This window comes from Phacochoerus africanus, chromosome 3, assembly GCF_016906955.1.
Source record: "Phacochoerus africanus isolate WHEZ1 chromosome 3, ROS_Pafr_v1, whole genome shotgun sequence".
Lineage (NCBI taxonomy): Eukaryota > Metazoa > Chordata > Mammalia > Artiodactyla > Suidae > Phacochoerus > Phacochoerus africanus.
The window spans coordinates 178,667,314-178,689,324 of record NC_062546.1 but is presented as its reverse complement, the minus strand read 5'-3'; the positions used below and the strand labels follow the sequence as shown (position 1 = coordinate 178,689,324).

General features: G+C 38.8%; 1 protein-coding gene across 3 annotated transcripts in view; it reads left to right on the top strand.

Annotated features, from left to right (window-relative positions):
• The window catches only part of LANCL1 (LanC like glutathione S-transferase 1), a 35,048-nt gene extending 22,959 nt beyond the window's left edge, over positions 1–12,089 (top strand). For all 3 annotated transcript variants that reach the window (XM_047773397.1, XM_047773398.1, XM_047773399.1), the window contains exons 5-10: positions 5,923–6,058; positions 6,614–6,760; positions 7,441–7,623; positions 10,366–10,542; positions 10,992–11,064; positions 11,933–12,089. In XM_047773397.1, the coding sequence (XP_047629353.1) occupies positions 5,923–6,058; positions 6,614–6,760; positions 7,441–7,623; positions 10,366–10,542; positions 10,992–11,064; positions 11,933–12,009 (793 nt within the window). In that variant the 3' untranslated portion in view covers positions 12,010–12,089. The remainder of the gene's footprint in view (positions 1–5,922; positions 6,059–6,613; positions 6,761–7,440; positions 7,624–10,365; positions 10,543–10,991; positions 11,065–11,932) is intronic.
• The last annotated feature ends 9,922 nt before the right edge of the window (positions 12,090–22,011 follow it).

Sequence of the window (22,011 nt, the reverse complement as noted above, 5' to 3'; positions counted from 1 at the left end):
TAGTCGGGTTCGTTAACCACTGAACCACGATGGGAACTCCATGAATCACTCTTTTAAATTTCATAAAAATAAATTGCAGTGGTCCCAGTATTCTATATATAATGCCTGCCACTTGTAAAATATGTACAGTCAAATAATAACAGTTTGATATGTGATGAATGTTAATAGCTATTAAATGAAAATAAGATTTGTGTATTCAGACACAGTGGGGAAGCACTAATGACACAAAGTTAAATATGCACCTTTACCGGCTGCTCAGGCTTTAGTAGCTTTTACACATGGGGGAAACTCAAGTGACCCTAGGGAGCAGAATTTGCCACACTTGTCACATAGGCAACCCTTTTTCCTCATGACATCTTATTCTAAGAAACACTCTTTGGAGAATAGCATCATGTATTAATATTGGTTTATTATAAAACACTGTTAAGAGAGTAAACTAAAATTTCTTTTTTTGATACCTCTTTTGTTATTTCTATCTTTTTGTTTATTTCAACAATATCTTATTTATAAATAAACTTGTTAAGGTTTAAAATATAGAATGTGGGTATACGCTAGGAAAGTAGCCTATTTGTGGCCACAGATTTTATTTTTTAGATTTCTGAAGTGTATATCAGACCAGAAAGAAGAAAATTATTATTTGTAAATTATTTTCACATCTCCTCCGTTTTAAGGGAAAAATCTCTTAAGTCTTTTCATTTCAACTTCGGGAAATCTAAGATTATTTGATATTATCAGTTATTTAACAAACCTACTTATTTGTTTTACTTTTTACCTAATCTTCCTCCTATCACACAGCCCTTTTGAGATATCAGACACTCATTTTCTGTGTGTGGCATCTCTGTTGTGCTCCACTGCCAACATATTTCAGTTTACTGTTCTGGTATTTTTTTAATGTAATGGTCTTTCAGAATCATAATTTTCAGTTTTAGAGACCAAAAGGGCTTTTGGGATCATTGAAAATCTAATCTTTAGGTAGTTTTTTTTTTTAACTTTGGAATTTTGAGAATCTTAGGGCTTCCAGAGTTATATAGAAAACCCCCAAATTGTATTCACCAAGGAGAGAACATTTACACTTTTCTTGGAGGGGTCCATGACTCCCCAAAAGGAGTGTGTGTCTACATGTGTGCTGGGGGGGCGGGGTTACGTGTGCATGTTCAGATTGTTCTGCAGTTGGCTGAGGCAGGAGGTGGGGGAGATAATAAATAGCACTAGTTCTTCCTACTGCTTGATTTATATTATGTCTGTTTCCTCCCTTCCTTCCTTCTAAACAGAGATAGTTGGTACCACTGCATGAATAAAGAACGTTGCCTATTTTGTGCTCAATTAAGTGACTAACCTCACACATATCATGCTTTGGAGCCAGTGCTTAAAATGATGAAGAACTTTGTCTTTCTGGTCAGAAAATGTATCCTGTCTCCTTTTTGTAGTGTGAGAGGAAGAAAAGGACTTCTTTATTTAAAAGTTAAAAACCTTTTGAAGATAAAAGACAAAAACTCTCCCTAGTAACACCCTGGGGAAATAGTGCTAGGAGTGGAACAGAATTATCCTGTCTTCATATGTCTTTGTTTTTCCTTCAGTGACATTTCAGTGACTTGTCTCATCTAAAGATCGGTTGCTATTAATATCAACATAGCAAAACAAATGGAGCTGCAGTGATGTGCTTCTGGGATTGAGAGTTTCTGAAAACACATAAAATAACTGTTATGATTGATAATGTTGTGATTTCTTCATTTTATCTTAAGAGTATATAGCATGTAAAACATGGAGTTAAAAGTCGTCTTTAGTAATCATCAGATCCAACTTGTGAGTTTTAATGAATTGAATGCAAATCCAGAAAAAAAAGGAATACTTCTTTATTAAGTAGTATTTTACTGAGATGCACTGAACAGTTCTTTATTTTCAAATACTTGAAAGGTACTTGCTATCTACTTTGCCCAGATGCCGTGTTGGGCTGCAAAGTAATTGGGATGTTAATTATATATCGCCACCTAGTGGTAATGCAGGCCATAATGATGGCAAATAAAGGAATAGTGTTTTCTTATTCAGTGGTTCAAACACATTTTGTTCAAGGTGAACATCACTGGAGTTAATAATTGTTTTTTGTAACTTCCAAAGGGAAATGTTTGTTTAAAAAATTGATAGTCATTTCCGTTTTTGGACAGTTCTTTCAATACCCTTTATAAAAGTAAATCAAAAGTGTTTTCTATATCTAAATTCTATGTAATTTGATATTTATATTAAAACTTGATGGGAGTTCCCGTCGTGGCACGGTGGTTAACGAATCCGACTAGGAACCATGAGGTTGTGGGTTCGGTCCCTGGCCTTGCTCAGTGGGTTAACGATCCGGCGTTGCCGTGAGCTGTGGCGTAGGTTGCAGACGTGGCTCGGATTCCAAGTTGCTGTGGCTCTGGTGTAGGCCAGTGGCTACAGCTTGATTGGACCCCTAGCCTAGGAACCTCCATATGCCACGGGAGTGGCCCAAGAAATGGCAAAAGACAAAAAAAAAAAAAACTTGATGATAAATTCTTATCAAAACTCTTGAGATGTTCATTCGGTTTACTACAACGTTGAGTTTGTAACTAGTAAACAAATTTTATTTTCTTAAAGTCTCAACATTCCTGAGCAGCGAATAGTTCTCGCATGAAAGAAGGATAGAACTTTTCTTAATAAACATCTTTTAAGTTCCTTAAAAATATCAGGGGTGTGTTTGTGTGTGTGTGTGTGATACTGAAGTAGAAAAAAGTGGATGGTGGTCTCCCAGATAATCGCTTTGGCATTGGGAGGGAAAAGTCAAGTGAGGTATCACAAGAAATTGAGAGCAGCCTCTGACCACTATGTCCCTATTCCTAACGTAACCCCTGCTCCACTGTCTGTAGTAGGAAAAACTGCACGAGGCAGCATATGTGTATTTAATCAGTTTGACTGAGATGCCTTCATTTGTTGAGGTATAATGTGGAAAAAGTTTCTTATCAGTAATTGCAGCCAGCTAAGCTTTTTCAAACCCCTCTTTGCTGCTGGGGAGTAGGTTCCCTTAAGAATGCTTTCATAACTTTTTCTCAGTCACTGTTTCGTAACTGTCAGCCCTTTTTACTCACTAAAATCATCTCATTCTGGTTGTTAAAACATGTCTTCATTTTGCACTGTAAGTGCTCCCCTCTCATCACAGGCTTGTGGAAGTGGTGGGAGGGGTTGTGAGAAGAGGACTGTTTTCTCTTTCACAAGTACCTTCCCTTCAGAGCTAGGATTCCCTGCCTGTTGATCAACGCCTGGTGGTAGCAATTATTCGGTTTTTGTTTACTTGTTTGTAGATATTGGTGGCCTCCAGAAATTAGCTGTAGGGCCTGTATACCATCTCAACTATAACCTTACCACTGAGTAAATAAAGGCACAAGCAGTTATTTACCAAACTCTAGCAAATGTACAAACATTTGTTAGGAAGAAGACACACACACACATACACACACAGACAATTAGTCCCCTGACCAGTTCTTGTTGCTCAAAGAAAGCCACATCTCCCTTAGGCCCTTCTTGGATCTCACTCATCAAACTGGTGGAGCTGGTACCATCTCGCAAACCTCCCACCCTCCTTCACCACTCATTCTACCAATAAAAGCCATTTTCTAACCATTCCTCACTATATGTACTATCAAATCCTCTGGTATAAATTTTGATAAAGGTATTTGAAGTGCCAGGTATCTCTGAATGTTGATTCCTTATTAGAATACTTCAAATATAACCAGTCACTCCAGGGGTATTTTTTTTTATGTATTTTTAGCAGATAGACTAAAATTAGATAGTTATACAGATATTGTTTATACTTAACTGCTTTAAAAATAAATTTTTTTAATTGGAAGGAATGATTCCTTTTATGGATGAGAAATTTAAAGTATAGAGATTATATCACATGTTTAATCTAATAAACTACCCAATGACAAGGTCATTTTTTGATAGAGCTGATGTCCTCTCATTATTACTCTATTTCAGAAATTCCCTAACTCTCTCCCCTCTCATACTTTTTTAGTATGCTAATATCATTTTGTCAAATTTTACCCAAAATTGTTTTAATACTTTAGATGGTCTCACATCAGATATATAGGATAATTTAGGGATACTTGAGATGTGCTTTCAAAATTTCATGCAATAAAAAACCTAAAATAGCAAGGACATTTTCCCGACCTCTCATATTTGCTGGCCTCCACCAAAAAACCAGAAAGAAAAACGGGTTCATTCTCAGAGTTCAGACTACAAGTAGACTTGCTTCCGTGAGCTCTCACTCCTCTGTGAACTCCACCTACATCCTGGTTCCCTGGGGCTTCCCATTTTGGTTCTCCGCAATGAAATCTGAGGCTCTGGTTACCCTACTCAGCCACATACTTCCCACAAATGTGTCTGCACACTGGGGGTCAAGTGACGGGGAAGCTAGACAGAGAGGTGAAGCAACATCTTCCTCCTACTCCTAGGACTACAGCCCCTCTTTTCTGCGAGGACAAGTCCCCTCCCTCAGAGTTTTGATTCCTGTGGGCTTCTGTTGCCTTCACTTCTGCCGCCACCCTGAGATTGCTTGTGGCCTGGGGAGTGAAGGAACAAAGAAAAGAAAAATGAAAATAAGGAAAAATGAAGTATTTTACCCACTCTTTCTAATAAGGGTTCCCTTTCCTGTTCTTCCTTGAGATAGACCTAAAGGGCTTCTTCTGGTGCTCTCTCTGTCAGCCCTCTGATGCCCACTTCCAGGTTTCAGGCTGCCCTGAGTTCAGGCCAGGGAAATACCAGAGGGGAAAACGTGGTAAGTTCACCACTGATTTGGCAGTACTTCAAATTCTGGTCATCCCCATTCTGCCTGCTACTATTTACTTTTCAGGGGTCTCAAATAGCTGCTTTATATATTCTCCCCAGTTTGGGGACTTACATATACTGGGAGAGGCAGGATGGAGTGTGCTTACTCCATAGTACCTGGAACCATAACCAAAAATAACTTTTTCTTATAAGCTGAACTGAGTCTATCAACAGGAAACTAATACAGTATAATACATTCATTCAATGGAATACTATGCAACTATCATAAAGAATGAGATTATTCTGTGTGTGCTGATAGGGAATAGTTGTCAAGATGTATTTTATATTGAAAAGCCACAGAATATTTGGGGAGATATGTTTATAAATAACTATGTTTATGCTTTTATGTGCATAAAATAATTCTAGGACTGTACAAGAAATTGGCAACCATGGTTATTTCTCAAAAGAACTAAAAGTTGGGAGACAGGGAGATTGACTAATCCCTTGTGCCATTTGTATGTGTTATCAGCTATGACAGATTGGGCTGCTATACAAACACATCAACTAGGCCATGTGACACATTTTAAGAAATAAACCAAACAAGGATATAACTGGGGTGCAGCAGGCATTTCATTTTATGGAAATAGATAGCCCTTTGAGTGTTAACTTAGTCCTTTCCTTGGACTGAATGTTATAATAGCCAGCAATTCTTAGTTTCTCTGACCCCAACTGCTGGTCTTAGGGCATGTCACCATGAGGGACTAGAGAGGCTACAGGTGGTCCCAGCCATTCTCATGTATTCCTTCATTCTTTGAATTTCTTGTTTGTCAGTTCCATTATGAACTGAAAAAAACAAATTTAGTTGAGGGTTAATCTGAATGCTGATTACCCTTTGTGATCTGGCCCAGCCCACTTAATATTTAGTGTATAATAATATGTTATGATATGTAAATACATTAAAATATTTGTTTTATGTATTTTATTATACATTTAAAATAATATAATTACATATATTTGTATGTATATAATTATATGTATGTGTGTGTGTATATATGTATTTATGTGTGTGCTTTAAACATACCATTTTTAAGTACATACCTCTACCCAATCCCTTTCACAATGTCTTAGGCATGTTATTTTCATTCCCAGGCTAATTCACCTAAATAAGATTGACCCACATGCTCCAAATGAAATGCTCTATGGACGAATGGGCTACATCTATGCTCTTCTCTTTGTGAATAAGAACTTTGGAGTAGAAAAGATTCCTCGAAGCCATATTCAGCAGGTAGCATGTGTTTATGCTTTGGGGAGTCTTTTTAGGATCCTGCTTACTATCTGCCTAGACTCTTTGGTTTTGTTTCCCTAGTTAGCACATCCCAGGGAGCTGAAGGGTAAGTTGTATCTTAACCTCTGAAGGTTAGGCATGATCAGAGAACCAACAGCTTCATGTGGAGTGCTATTGGAAAGAGTATAGAGAGTGACTCAGAGTAAGAAGTCTAGCTGCTCCAATCTAGCTGTTTGAGAGTTTAGAGGCCATTCAGAGGAAGATATGGGTCAGATATCACCTCCTAGCTGCAGGTATGCCTTCTGTGCCTGAAGGGGTTTTGCTTTCTTTTGACAGGTGAATTCTATAGTCTAGCTATAGTAAAAAGAGTTCAGAATCTTCCAGACTCTCCGTCTTTTAGGCAGAATAGTCACCTGTGCTTCTCTGAGTACTGAATTAAACTGTGCCCATCCATGGCCATATGAGGTGTCTAATTTGCCATGTTCCCCTGTACCCCTTAGCAAAAAGTTCCTCACCTCCACGCTAATTCTATTTTGGTTGGCTTTCTCCTTGTAGATTTGTGAAACAGTCTTAACCTCTGGAGAAAACCTAGCTAGAAAAAGAAACTTCACAGAAAAAACTCCACTGATGTATGAATGGTACCAAGAATATTATGTGGGGGCTGCTCATGGCCTGGCAGGAATTTATTACTACCTGATGCAGGTAAGAGATGATGATGGTGAGTCTAGAGTGTGCTTCCTAACTATACTAACTAGGGTGGGAAGACCAGTGTTCCCACGCTGTTTTATGATCCTGTCTCAACCACGGCATCACTCTCCTGGTAACCTGGTCTAGATAAGCAAGGGTAATACTTGCCAAGGTGCATATAAAAATGTGTAACTGTAAAAGCACTGCATTTTGATATGATGTTTGATTTGTAGGTGAACACACTCTCCCACCTCATGCCACTTGTGCAAACTAAAATATTTTGACCTATCCTTCTATATGAAGTGCCTTCTGCTCTCTTCTCTTTCAGCAGATGCCTTGAATTAATATTATTTCACATTATAGTGCACAACAAATTCCATGAGTAAGAACAAAACCAATAGAAAACAAAGGAGGAAATGCTGTCTAAAGCTCATGCAGAGAGTAAAACTAAGGAGACTTTTCAATGGATTTTGTGTAGCTTACCTGAAAAATAACTGAATATGCCATACTCAGCAGTGCTTCAGATCTAATACTACTGGGGGACATCAGCCAAAGTCAAATAGACCAAGGGTAAATAGAGTTTATTGCAGCAGTTCCTTTTGGTCTTGTTTTCTTTCTCATTTAAAACTCCTCTCTGAGGCTTAGGAAGGTCTGTTTGTTTCAGCAGAACTGGTAATTCCCTTTCTTGTTTTTAGCCCAGCCTTCAAGTGAGCCATGCGAAGTTACAGAGTTTGGTCAAGCCTAGTGTAGATTATGTCTGCCAGCTGAAATTCCCTTCAGGCAATTACCCTCCTTGTGTGGACGACACTCGAGATCTGCTAGTCCATTGGTGCCACGGTTCCCCTGGGGTAATCTACATGCTCATTCAGGCCTATAAGGTACTGTGAATTTTCTCACTTTAGAAATAAATGGAGAAACATAATACAAAATTCTGTAAGTTAAAATTAGTTTTATTGAGTTCCTGCTGTGGCACAGCAGGTTAAGGATCCGGTGTTGCCATAGCTGTGGCATAGGTCACAGCTGCAGCTCAAATTCAATCCCTGGCCCAGAATCTTCCATATGACAGCCATTTATTCTTTGGAAAGCCAAAAAGAAAAAAAAAATCAATAAAATTAATTTTTTGTATAATTCTTGAAGGATATATAGAAAAATCACCTGTTGGGCCTAAAATCACCTTGCTATATAGATTACAATTCATTTTCACAGTATCCATCTGTACCATAGCACACATTATGTCATAGAACAGGAGACTGCTTCACTGACAGGTAGAATAGCCAAGATGATAACATGAGTGGCAGAGTCAAGATAAGTATCCCAGGAGCTCAATTAAAAACTGAAGTTCCAGGAGTTCCCATTGTAGCACAGTGGAAACAAATCTGACCAGTATCCGTGAGGATGTGGGTTCAAGCCCTGGCCTCACTTAGTGGGCCAGGGATCTGGTGTTGCCGTGAACTGTGGTATAGGTCACAGATAGGGCTCAGATCCCACATTGCTGTGTCTGTGGTGTAGGCCAGCAGCTATAGCTCCAATTCAACCCCTAGCCTGGGAACTTCCATATGCTACTGGTATGGCCCTTAAAAAAAATAATTAATTAAAAAAATAAAAAGGGAGTTCCCTTCGTGGCACAGTGGAAACGAATCTGACTAGGAACCATGAGGTTGCGGGTTCAATCCCTGGCCTCACTCAGTGGGTTGAGGATCCAGCATTGCTGTAAGCTGTGGTGTAGGTCGCAGACACAGCTCGGATCTGACAATGCTGTGGCTGTGGTGTAGGCCGGTGGCTACAGCTCCGATTAGACTCCTAGCCTGGGAACCTCCGTATGCCGGGAGTGCGGCCCTATAAAGACAAAAAAGACAAAAAATAAAAAGAATTCTCCTCATGCATTGCTGGTGGGAATGTAAAATAGTACAGCTGCTGTAGAAAGTAGTTTCGTGGTTCCTCAAAAAATTAAAGACAGAATTAACGTATGATCCAGCAATTCTACTCCTATATCCAAAAAAGTAAATACCAATGTTCCATAGAAGCATTATTCACAGTAGCCAAAGGTGGAAACAATCCAAGTGTCCACCAACAGATAAATGAATAGACAAAATAGGGTGTATACCTACAATGGAATATTATTCAGCCATAAAAAAGTATTAGCTTATGATTGATATACAACATTCATGAACCTTGAAAACATTTGCCAAATGAAATAAGCCAGATACAAAAAGACAAATACTGTATTATTCCACAGGATGTGATGGGGTTAATATGAGGTATCTAGAATAGGCAAATTGATGGAATAGAACAAAAGTTACCAGGGGCTGGGAGGGTGAGAATTAATGGCTTAGTGGGTATGGAGTTTCTGTTCGGGATGTTGAAAAAGTTTGGATATAGACAATGGTGATGGTTATACAACAATTAGGAATGTAATTAATGCCACAGAATTGTACACCTTAAATTATTAAAATGGTAACTTTTATGTTATGTCTATTTTACCGTAATTTTTAAAATGAAAATATTACTTCTAAAAAGCATACTATGACAGAGCCATAATCAAAGAAGAAAGGTTTTTCGCTTGAGAAAAAAAGTAAGTAAACCAAGATATCTATGTTTATTGGTGCCAAATCTACAAATTACAAATCTACAGACTCTAGGTAGGCTTTGTCACCTCGTAGTCTAAATAAACTTTTAGCACATCAAATTTTGCCTTCAGAAAGTTGAAAATAATGCAGAATCTTTTAAAGCTGTCTTATTCTACTTTTCTACTGTAATGAGATATGTAAAATGTCTACTTGGAGAGGATATTTCTCAAATCTTTGCTTGGGATATAAGAGGCCACACAATAGATTGTAAAGATGTATCTCTATTTTTCTGACAAAGTATAGTATTTTATAATCAAATCAGTTTTTATAATCAATTTTATAAATAGTTTCTTCTCCAGTTTGTAAAGAAACTTTCTAATAGAGAAGGGCATCATTGTTACAGAGAAGACAGCTGTTTATTCTTTGGAAAGTCATTAATGGTAACAACAAATTGCAAGTAAAATAAGGCAACTTCACCAATAACACCCACATACACAAACACGCATACGCATAAAATTTAGACCATGCAGACAAGGTCATGCCCAGTTAACATATTTAAAAACAAACAAGGGAGTTCCCGTCGTGGCGCAGTGGTTAACGAATCCGACTAGGAACCATGAGGTTGCGGGTTCGGTCCCTGCCCTTGCTCAGTGGGTTAAGGATCCGGCGTTGCCGTGAGCTGTGGTGTGGGTTGCAGACGCGGCTTGGATCCCGTGTTGCTGTGGCTCTGGCGTAGGCCGGTGGCTACAGCTCCGATTCGACCCCTAGCCTGGGAACCTCCATATGCCACGGGAGCGGCCCAAGAAATAGCAAAAAGACAAAAAATTAAAAAATAATAAAAATAAAAACAAACAAGAAAAAGCTAGTTAATTATTATAATTTGTCCCCACCAATGTAACACATCTCTCTATTGCTGTATTCCTTACCCTTTCTTGCTAAGCCACCTCCCTCTCTCCTCCCTTACCCTGTCTCCCCTTCTCCTATCAGGAAGGAAGACCAATAGAAATTTCTTTTATATCCCTTATAATAAAAGTATGTCCCTGGACTCTGCAGGTGTTCAGAGAAGAACGGTATCTCAATGATGCCTACCAGTGTGCCGATGTGATCTGGAAGTACGGGTTGCTGAAGAAGGGGTACGGGCTGTGCCACGGCACTGCGGGGAACGCCTATGCCTTCCTGACCCTGTTCAACCTCACGCAGGACATGAAGTACCTATATAGGGCTTGTAAGGTAGGAGTCAACCTGCCAAACAGAGTGCACCTTTGCCCAGGAGGTTGTAGGAGGGTCTCTAGTTGATCTGATGTTTTTATTTTGTTATTCATTTATTTTTTTAAAGCTATTAATCCATAGAACAAACACAGTTTAAGAAAAACCTACAAAAGCTATTCAATTGAATTAGCTTTTAAAGACATAATTCTACTCAGGAGCATTTATGGGGGGCTGGGGGCAGGGAGATGTAGGTAGTTTTTTTTCCTTCCTTTCTTCTTTGATAACCTTGGAGGAATATGCTTTGTACTCTCTTTTAGACCATCCATTTCTCTATATTAACCCATTAACCCCTTTCCCTGCCTTGAAGATAGTTTTCGACTTTTTACATTAAATCTTAGGATAATTTCTACCCACTTTTAGGGGTCTCTAGAAGAAATCACTTTAGTAATTTAGCTTGCTTTCATTTTCAGTTTGCTGAGTGGTGTCTAGATTATGGAGAACATGGATGCAGAACACCGGACACTCCTTTCTCCCTCTTTGAAGGTAGTTTTCACACATGACTTATTTGCCTTACAATCTGCATCTGCCTCTCTTGCTTAGTAATATTAGGGTATCTCAATTTGAGTTTTATCAACAAATTAATTTTACAGTTATTTCTTAAACTACTTCTTTACTTCCTAGTGCGATAACTTAGTGTTAAAAATCACTAATTTTTTAATGACTGCAGACCCAATACTAGTAGTCATCATGGTGACTACCTATTATGGAGCCAGGCATATGCTGGGCATTTTGTAGATGTCATCATAAATCATCTCTGCAAAAACATACATTATAGGGAGTTCCTGTTGCAGCTTAGTGGTAATGAACCCAACTAGCATCCATGAGGATGTAAGTTCACTCCCTGGCCTCACTCAGTGGGTTAAAGATCCAGCATTGCCTTGAGCTGTGATGTAGGTTGCAGACACAGCTTGGATCCCACATTGCCATGGCTGTGGCATATAGGCCAGCAGCTGCAGCTCTGATTCGACCCCTAGCCTGGGAACTTCCGTATATCACAGATGCATCCCTAAAAAGAAAAAGAAAGAAAAACATAATCATTCTCATGTCACAGACGAGGTTTCTGAGGCTCAGCCAGGTAAATGTGGCCACAGTGAAGGAGCTCACATGTAAATGGCAAGGCTCTCCTTGAACTGGTCTGACTCCACTGTGCTTTCCGTCTTCCACCTGGATAAAGACACTCAGTACTCACCAGTGATCTCCCTTAATGTTGAGCTGCAACATATATAAACAGATGCCCACTTCATATAAATCATTTCAATTAATATTATAATATTCTTTATGTTACAAAATAAAGCCATTCTATAACAGCATCATTTGGTGTAATAACTTTTGCCTCTTTCATCTCCTTCAGGAATGGCTGGAACAATATATTTCCTGGCTGACCTGCTAGTGCCCACAAAAGCCAAGTTCCCTGCATTTGAACTATAAAAGGAGAGTCTGCCCCCTGCAACTCACTGCATGAGCATTTCTGTATATCAAACCATGATTAAAGCAACAGTAGAACCAAATTGTGTGCTTGATTTAGTTCACTTTTTTTTCAGAATTTGAATTCAGTTCCTGTTTATTATTTACTTTTATTTTAAAATACCCAAGGAAGTCTTAATTAACTTCAGTTTTTCCTAAAAAAGTAGGATAGGTGATAATGTACAGTATTTTGAGGGCACGTATGTATATATGTGTGTGTGTATTTCAGAATTTGGAGGCAATTGTATTTTAAGCTTATGAACATAACCATCTGATACTGTTCTGAAAATATTCCAAAGAAACTGAGTGTAGATAAGTATATGATAATTGTTGGATATTTCCCTCTTTAGTATTTTTTTATGACAGTTTTATGACTTTGCTTTTCTCTAGGTGGTTGATTATGAAAGGGGACAAAAATATAACTGCTTCCGGGTCAAAAATCGCAAGAGTTGTCAACTGAGATGAGCTAGGGACCTAAATACCATTTTTCAAGTTCTCAATGCTTATTTAAACTAGAGATAAACATACTTTGAAATTCACCTCCTTTTTTTATCAGAGAATCCATGCTCTGTAACCCAACATCTTTTGAAATTCAATGGTTATTGTGAAACTTCTGATTTGAAGGTTAGTTCATGATAAGCTAACAAAAACAGTTCATTGTTTTCTCTAAAATAAGCTAATGTGGAACTACTTATGTAAATGTGTTTGTTCTTTGGAATTAGTATAAGATTAGGAATCACATTGTGTGAATATGTTATATCCCGGGATTTAAGTTCATCCCGTCTGACCTTCTAAACTTTCACTTGTGCTTTACTTACTTGCAGTGACTGTGCTATTAAAGTGTTGGCTGTTTGGTATAAGCCATAAGATGTTTCCCTTCCTATTTATCTGACTTTAGTCTTTAAGTAGTAGAGCATTCTACTTCTGTTATTAGAGGTGAAGGGTGCTATATCATCAATATCCTGAACAAAATCACTAAGCTTTTGACAGAAATGCTACTTATTGAGGAGGTATTATCCATTGATCATACTTGGAACAAATGGATCCCATCTTTCTGCATATCCTAGGCTTTAACATTCACTAGTTTCTTAGCCTTCAGGATCAGGTATTTATATGGTAGATGTAGAATCAAATCCCTGGTGCTTCAAAATCTGTACAAATGTTTTGACTCATCAGTTACCATTTCTTCTGTTTCCATTACTGACTTTCCCAGGCTTGTTTCATCTTTTCAATATATTTTGACTGATTTGGGAACATTTTGCAGCTTTAAAAAAACAAGAGTCTAAGAATTTTAAATGTGCCTACTTCACAGCTCTCTTGGTCACAAAAATATGCTATTTTCATTGCAACTTTGAACCAAATCCCCACTGCGTACATGTTAGTTCCTTTTTCCCCTATTAATTTCCATTTAGCACCAAAACAGCTAACATTTTAGAAACCGTCTGACCTTTTAAAGGATAATGACAGTTGTACCTAAAGTACAACCCAGGGCTCAGTTCCTAGGATTAGCTTATTCCTCTGCGACTTCTGCTATTCGGGACAACCTTGTGCCTCTCAAATTTCTAAAGTGCTGCTAGAAAGCTGTGTGTGCAAGCTGTGCCCTTCCCATGAACGTTTCAGATCAGAGGTATCGGCACTCACACTAAAGCTCATTTGCCTTTATCCAACTTGAAAGAGTAAAGACCATTAGGTTTAGTTAAATGTCTTACTATACTGTACCTGCACTTTGAGCTGCTATAGTAACTAGCCAAGGGAAAAGAATAAAACACCTTCTCTTAACCAGAGAAGACTGATCACAGTGCTTCTCCAAATATCTTGATTAATTTAACCCCAAAAGAACATCAATACAGGGAGGAGAACATTTTGAATAAAATTCTTGTTCATATTTGGATTGCAATCTAGCTGCTGTCATCCATTAACAACTTTATCGATACAAATGAATTGAGGTTTTATTTTTTCTTTAGCCTTTTAGAGTTATTAAACTGGAAGGATTTTATATTTGTGCCATTGTTTGTTTTATTTATGTTTTTAAGCTAAGAAATTTTGATAGGATTTTAAACTCAGGCAAAGGCTATAAAACCCAGACTAATACCCTTATACTATGGTAGAAAAGGAACTTTTATACTAGCTTTCTTAGGTTTGGAAAGAAGAGGTATCATTTCAATTCTATTTACATCATTTTTCCCTCAGATATTTTTCTTTTTGGTAACAAAAAACTTCCCAGAAATGCTTCCCAGAAAACTCAATGGTGTCTCTTATCTACATGCAAAGGCTAAGTAGTAAAACCTTGTCAAGCAGTATTCATTTATCTTGTCATGTGTTTCTCTGAACATCATGATCAATTATTTACATTGATCCTATTGGGCTTTGGTCCTATCAAGAAGTCAGTCTTTAATCCTTAGAGTCGTTTGACTCCCTTTTCATCTTTGATGTCAGTTCCATTTATTTAACATCAAAAGCCTTCACGGTGGGTAGAGTTATAGGTAAAAGCGGCCATTTTCTCTCGTTACCACTTTCCTGCACAACTGAATTGAGAGATATACACCATGCTCCTGTGTCCTCAGGTTAATTTGTGTCTGATCTTACAAGGCCTTGCTTTCTCTTAGCTGAGTTTGAAATACAAAATGTGAAAAATGAACATGTATTCATCTACTCCTTCGCCTACATGAGCTCATCTGTAGTCCTTTATTATTCATACTGAATTCCGATTCCAGTTATGCTTCCCCTAAATAGATCAGTGCACCCTATTTCTATATTATTAAGCTGTAGAAGAACTGTTTCTCTCCTACAAAACACAGTGTTTGAGATATTCAGGGATTCCATACCAATGTTCTATTGCCGTTTATTGGAAAGGGCTGAGATTGTATTATTTCTCTGTTCTGTAAAGGATTTGACTTACTGGTTCTCAATAAAATTTTATTAGGACTATAATCGTCACATGCTTCTTGTTTACTCTGGTTTAAAGTAAAGAAATATTTTCCTTCGATGGTGAATGATGGCTTTTTCTCTATACACTCATTCCCTAGGGTTTGTTCCTGACTTTTTCTTCATTATTGGGTCAAACAAGATTTGAAGTACTTTGTGAAAGTAAAGATTTCTTAGAGGAAAATATTTTTAAATCTTATCATTATAGAATTAGGAGGAATCTACTAGGCTTCAAGCAGAGCAGTGTATCAACGATCTCATATATATAAGAATCCACCCTGTGGTTAGTAACTAAAGGTCTAATTCTAGAAATTGATCTCCATGCTGACCAGTTCTGAGAGGAATTTTGAATAGAGTGTGAAAGTAAATGAGGCATAATTAGAAAGTATATGTGCAGAAGTTGGAAAGAAGTTCTGCTGAAACACCTAGCATGACTGTACTACTCCTTTTCATGACACAGCTACTTACTATCACTTAGCACACCAAAATTTGCCAGATTATAACATTCTTGTTTTTATCTTCAAATTACATTTTGTCCCCTGGTACATATGATTAAACTGCCCTTCATTCCCTTTGTCTATTGTTTGAATGACTCATAACACTAAGAATAAATGCAGTTATTTTCATTTTGCTCTTTAGATTTAATAAAAGTATAGATGGTGGCATCACATCTTTAGATGTGGGCAAGGAGGTATGAAGAGGGCAGTGCTTTGCAGAAGCCACCCAAAGATTCCAAAGTGATGCTTGGAGCATTTCCCTTAACTCTCTACAAGTTTACATTTCAACTGATGAGCCCAGCTAGCTCTGTTCTCTACCATTCCCTGGCTCATCTTCCTGCGGGAAGAAAAATAATAACAAACACTTGAAATTGTCTCACAGTTGTAACCTCATGAGCAAAGAAAACTTGAAGCAGTAATTCATTTCCTGTGACTTACCCATAATAATTTATTTTTTTCCTAAACTTTGCATTAGAAAAGAACTTTGCCTTCCTCCTCATAGAGTCTGAATAGAACAATAATTGTTGTGTCATTTCTTTTTCCCCAAGATAGTTCCCACTGTGGATTCAGTGTCATTAGAATCTCATGTATTCCCTGCTCTGAAGCATCATTTAAACTGCAAAAGACCTACAGGTCAGTCCCTTGATAATTTGCTTTCTCATTCTGCTTCCCATCCAAATTCGCCCTCTTCCTTCTGAAGTTGAGGGTCAATTATCAAGGCAAGAGAACACTGGCTTTTTTACAACGGAGAACATGCTGGCTTCACTGATCCCACTATATAAGCTTTCTAAACACTGTTTTCCAAAAGCCATGAGCTAGTGCATCCTCTGGGACTTATTTGATAATTTTGTGAGTAATAGGAGTAAGCAGCAGACATAATAAGCGAAGAGGAGAAATAATGAGGATAGATGAATGTATCTTAGCAGGACTGCTGTTCATAGTCAACCACTTTAACTTCACATTTCTACAATATGTTAACTTTCCATCCACATGCAAATTACAAACACGGTGACATTAAATCTTCAGTTAATATTCTATCACTCTACAAATAAGCATTAGAGGAGGCATATAGTCATTACGCAGGGAAAGGCAGGACTCTTGATATATCAGTTTATAAAGTGGTGCCACAGTTGCCTAATTTCTCTTCCATGATGGAGCTGGGATATTAAGAAAGGTGTTTGTAACCTGAAAAATACTGATGTGGCTCACAGTGAAAATGATTGTTCTCCCAGGATTGAGCATTCAAGAATTAGCATTACTCCCTTGCTGGTATAATCTGAACTGCTGGCACTTACTGTTTACACGCTGTAAACTTGCCATTTTATTTACTCATGCCATGAGTAATGCTTTAAAACTATTTTATCCCCCAAATGCATTAAACACATGTATTGTATGCAAGATGCCTGACAGGGATTCTGTGTGCATAAGATATACATCCCTACTTTGGCAACTCAGAGTCTGGTGAAGAAGACAGGTGAAGAGGAAAGGAGTTACAAGGAAATGTTTTCTAAAATTCCTCTTAACCCCCGCCCACCAAGCTAGCTTTGCTTTGTTCCCCAAATTTCAAGTACGTCCAAGTCTCTTCTGTGACCCATGGTTTCTGTATGTGTTCGGAGATACTGGAGTTCAGTACTCCTGCAGTGACAAGACACTTTAAAGTCACTCCGTGCACAAGCACTCAAGCATTCTTTCATTTGGACCACCTTGCTGATGAGGAAGGTGGAGAGAAATATGAGGATAAAAAAATCATGTGCCCCCAAAATTTAACAACTTCTCAAAAACTCCCTTTATTAGCTTTTATTAGTTTTATTACTAAAGCTAAAGTTAGCTTTATTCATGATTTAGGTTAAGTTCATTTCCTTTAGGAATCTTGTTAAAATGCAAATATTTTTGAAAAGACAACTCATCAATATGAACCAGCACCCTGGTAATTGGTTCATGACCTATGCAGCAATTAACTTGAGGAACTTCAAACAATGTTCATTGTGCTGCTAGAATATGATAGGTACAGTGTCTAGCTAAGATTAGGAAGATAAGGTGATACCTGCTCACTAAAGACTTTAAGTCAGGAGATAAATATAAACAAGAGATTTCAATGAGATGCAGAACCTCATGAGGACTGGTGAGTAATGAAAGGGGGAATATCATGTGTGAACACAGTCATGCACAAAGAAACATTGAGGTCAGCATTCTTCAACATATGTGCATACAAGTCAGGGGGAACCCCGTTCGAACAATTCTAAAATGCCAGTCTGATGGGGCCTTTAAGTACCACTGGACTAGGTAATGCGTCATGGAATCCCAACTCAGCAGAGAAGAAGGAAGGAAGGTCAGGGGTTGGCTGATGAGTTGAAAGAATTGATCGATGTTTGTGATCAAAGGACACACACACACTAGTAGCAAGAGCGTGAAAGAGCTGAAGTGATTGGAGTCTGATTTCTGATGTGACAAAATTCCAAGTAATGTCAAGGCAAAGGGTATGGTTGTGAAGGGATTAATTCTCTGTGATGGTGACTGTAGCAAGTGAAAGAACTGGACTTGGAACAAATATGTGTTTATAATTTTAATGGAAAAATTGCCAAGGATTTGAAATCCTTCAAAGAGCCATAAGTTTCTGGTAATATGAGAATCATATGGAAGATAATCTATACTAAATAATTAATCTGAGTCATCTGGAATCAAGGCTTGTAGAAGGAAAATTAGACCCTTCTGTACTTGTTTAGAATTTACAAGAAGACATGATTAGCTAGCCAATTTTTAAAACTGCATAAACACAAAAGCAGATCAATCACATTCTTTACTCCATTTTTTTTTTCTTAGCATGTGTTCTGAGTAGTAAGTGTACACCAGAGGTGTCATTTACCCTATTTGCTATGTTTCCAAAATGAGAATTTCATAAAGCAGTGTGGGTCTATAGTCCAGGGACACTTCAGTGCATAAGACCATGGCTAAAGAAGGAAGCTTGGAAATATCATCAGAAATAGGAAAAACCCATTAGTTCTCAACTCTTAAACTGAAAGGCTGATACTAGTGAGTATGAGCATGCACTCTTGTTCACATAAGCATATTCCCTGCGTGTTCTGTACTAGGAATTGATCCAAGATTAGATGACTCAAACAACCAATGCATTTCCTACCACTTATTACAGGGAATAGACAGCATAGTGTATTTTATCTTTCACCAGTTCTCACCCGCCCAAAAATCGAGGTTCATTCACAGATTATTAGAATACATTAAAAGACCCTCTGTAAGTCTGGCTTTGATGGTCTTTTCTCCTGTTTCCTTGGAAAGGCCATCTTTATACCTGTCATTCTTCAAGTTATTCCTTCTGCTGACTTTACTAAATTAGTCAATGATGTTACTACCCACCCCAGATGCTCAAGCCAAAAAAACATGAAATAACATCCTCAGACTATTGGTTCTCAAAGTGCAGTCTCCGGCCCAGCAACATTAATTAGCATTATGTGGAACTTGTTAGAAATGCAAATTTTAGGCCCCCATCAAGACATACAAAGTCAGATATCCTGATATACAGAGCAATCTGTTTTAATTATAGCTGCAGGTGATGCTGATCACAGGGAACTTTGAGGACCATTAAATTTTAAAATAATAAGGTTAACATTATGCTGTAGACATTTTATTTATTCATTCGTCCATTCATTCATTCATTTTTAGGGCCACATGGGCAGCATACGGAAGTTCCCAGGCTAAGGGTCGAATTGGAGCTACAGCTACCAGGCACAGCAATGCCAGATCCAAGCCTCGTCTGTGAACTACATACACCATAGTGCAAGGCAACACCAGATCCTTAACCCAGTGAGCAAGGCCAGGGATCAAACCCACATCCTCACTGATACTAGTCGAGTTCTTAACTTGTTGAGCCACAACAGGAACTCCTGTGTTAATTTAAATTAAAATGTAACATTTTCGGAGTTCCTGTCGTGGACCAGCGGAAACAAATCCAACTAGGAACCATGATGGTTCGATCTCCGGCTTCGCTCAGTGGGTTAAGGATCCAGTGTTGCAGTGCGCTGTGGTGTAGGTCGCAGACACGGCTCAGATCTGGCGTTACTGTGGCTGTGGTGTAGGCCAGGAGCTACAGCTCTGATTGGACCCCGGGCCTTGGAACCTCCATATGCCATGGGTGCGGCCCTAAAAAGACAAAAGACAAAAAACAAAAACAAAAAAAAAATAAAATAAAATTTAGAACTTTTAATTTTTTTTCTTGTTGTATTTTAGAATACACACACATATCAGTAGGCCCATGAAAAACACTTAGGCCCAAGGCACTATGCATTCCCCTAATGGACAGAATGGTACTGCTCAGGTTTATTTCCTCCACAAAGATGTTCTTGGAGCAATGAGTACAGCACAATGGTCTTCCTGCTGAAAGAGGAAGCACTCTGGATAGAATACTTTCTGAAATAATCTATTTAGATAGATGGTTTTGCCCACCAGACCCTCCACGCCTTGCAAAGGGCCCTGTTTCAAGTATTGAACCCAGTGTGTATATACAGAGGGTGACACATAGAGGGCGCTCAGAAAATGTGTGTTAAACCACCAAACTGAAATGGCTCCACCAGCTGGACTTAGAAACCTTTGTTAACATTTATTACATGCTGATTAATAGTCTTATGTTTAGCTTAGTTCTGTTTTCTATTTAGTACACCTTGAGCTTGATTGGCTTAATTAATAGTTACCTTCCAGTTAGTAAATCCTGATTATTAATAAGCTGATAATGATGAAAAACAGATTTTGTCCAGCAGATGTCAGTAGAGCTCAGTTTAATAATTTCAATTGTTAATGAACTTGAAAAATTAATGGAGATGATGGGAGGGAGAAAATACTTGCAGTCAGAATAGCACTTCGTTATTGACATTTGAGGAAATGGGATCTATAGCAAAAAATCCACATAAACATCTTGGAAATGCTGCAGGTATAGACTTCAAAACAAACATCTTCCACTTCAAAGTTCAAAGCAGTTTAAACTGGACATTAAGTTATGGTTAACCAGGGAGTTCCCGTCGTGGCGCAGTGGTTAACGAATCCGACTAGGAACCATGAGGTTGGAGGTTCGGTCCCTGCCCTTGCTCAGTGGGTTAACGATCCGGCGTTGCCGTGAGCTGTGGTGTAGGTTGCAGACGTGGCTCTGATCTGGCGTTGCTGTGGCTCTGGCGTAGGCCGGTGGCTGCAGCTCCGATTCGACCCCTAGCCTGGTAACCTCCATATGCCACGGGAGTGGCCCAAGAAATAGCAAAAAGACCAAAAAAAAAAAAAAGTTATGGTTAACCAGAGCCAAAATTGTGAGAGATGAGAGGAATGCAAGGCTGTATATATAAGATGATTCAAATGTGGGTTATGATGTCAGTTGAGACTCATTTCTAAAGATCAGACTTATTTCACTTCTCCAGTTATTTGGTTCACTCTTCTTTCTCAGGAGTAATATTAAGCCACTGTTTTTTTTTTGCTTTTTAGGGCCACACCAGTAGCATATGGAGGGTCCCAGGCTAGGGGTCTAATCGGAGCTACAGCTCCCAGCCTACACCACAGCCACAGCAACAACACAGGATCCGAGCCAGGTCTGAGACCTACACCACAGCTCACGGCAATGTCGGATCCTTAACCCACTGAACAAGGCCAAGGATTGAACATGCAATCTCATGGTTCCTAGGCGGATTCGTTTCCACTGTGCCACGACAGGAACTCCAAGCCACACTTTTATACTTGTAGAAATACAAAGGCCTTTTCATGAATTTTCTTTCTTTCTTTTTTTTTTTTTTTTTTTTTTTTTTTAGTCTCTTTGCCATTTCTTTGGGCCGCTCCCGCAGCATATGGAGGTTCCCAGGCTAGGGGTCCAATCGGAGCTGTAGCCACAGGCCTACGCCAGAGCCACAGCAACGCCAGATCCGAGCCACGTCTGCGACCTACACCACAGCTCACGGCAACGCCGGATCGTTAACCCACTGAGCAAGGGCAGGGACCGAACCTCCAACCTCATGGTTCCTAGTCGGATTCGTTAACCACTGCGCCACGACGGGAACTCCTCATGAATTTTCTTAAAAAGACAGAGGGCAAGGTGAGGGGGAACCTGAAACATATTTTTTTCAATTGAAGGAAAATTCACTTAAAATTCACCCGACTCAAAGGAGACTGATGAAACCATCACGTCAAGAAATTATAATTTGCATCATTAGGCTGTTCTTAGTTCTGAATGTCTTAATTATACCTAAGAAAGTTAGGTCTTTCCAGTGAGCCTAAAAAGGCATGTCTTTAGCACTGTGTCCTGAAAGCAGACCTTCTCTTTTTTTTTTTTGCCTTTGATGGTTTCCAGGTTCCTATACCCTTGCAGCCTCCAGTGTTCTCTCCACACTCCAACCGCACGTTGCTTTCAGTGCCTTTAGGGCAGATACCTGAAATCCCACCAGAGACTTCAGTAGTCAGTGTCTGGATATGTCTCAGGGCTGCTACAAGGATGGGGAAGAGGTACAGACAGAAGGTGGATTAAGAGGCCTTTAGGCATCCTGCCTCACTCTAACTAGGGCAG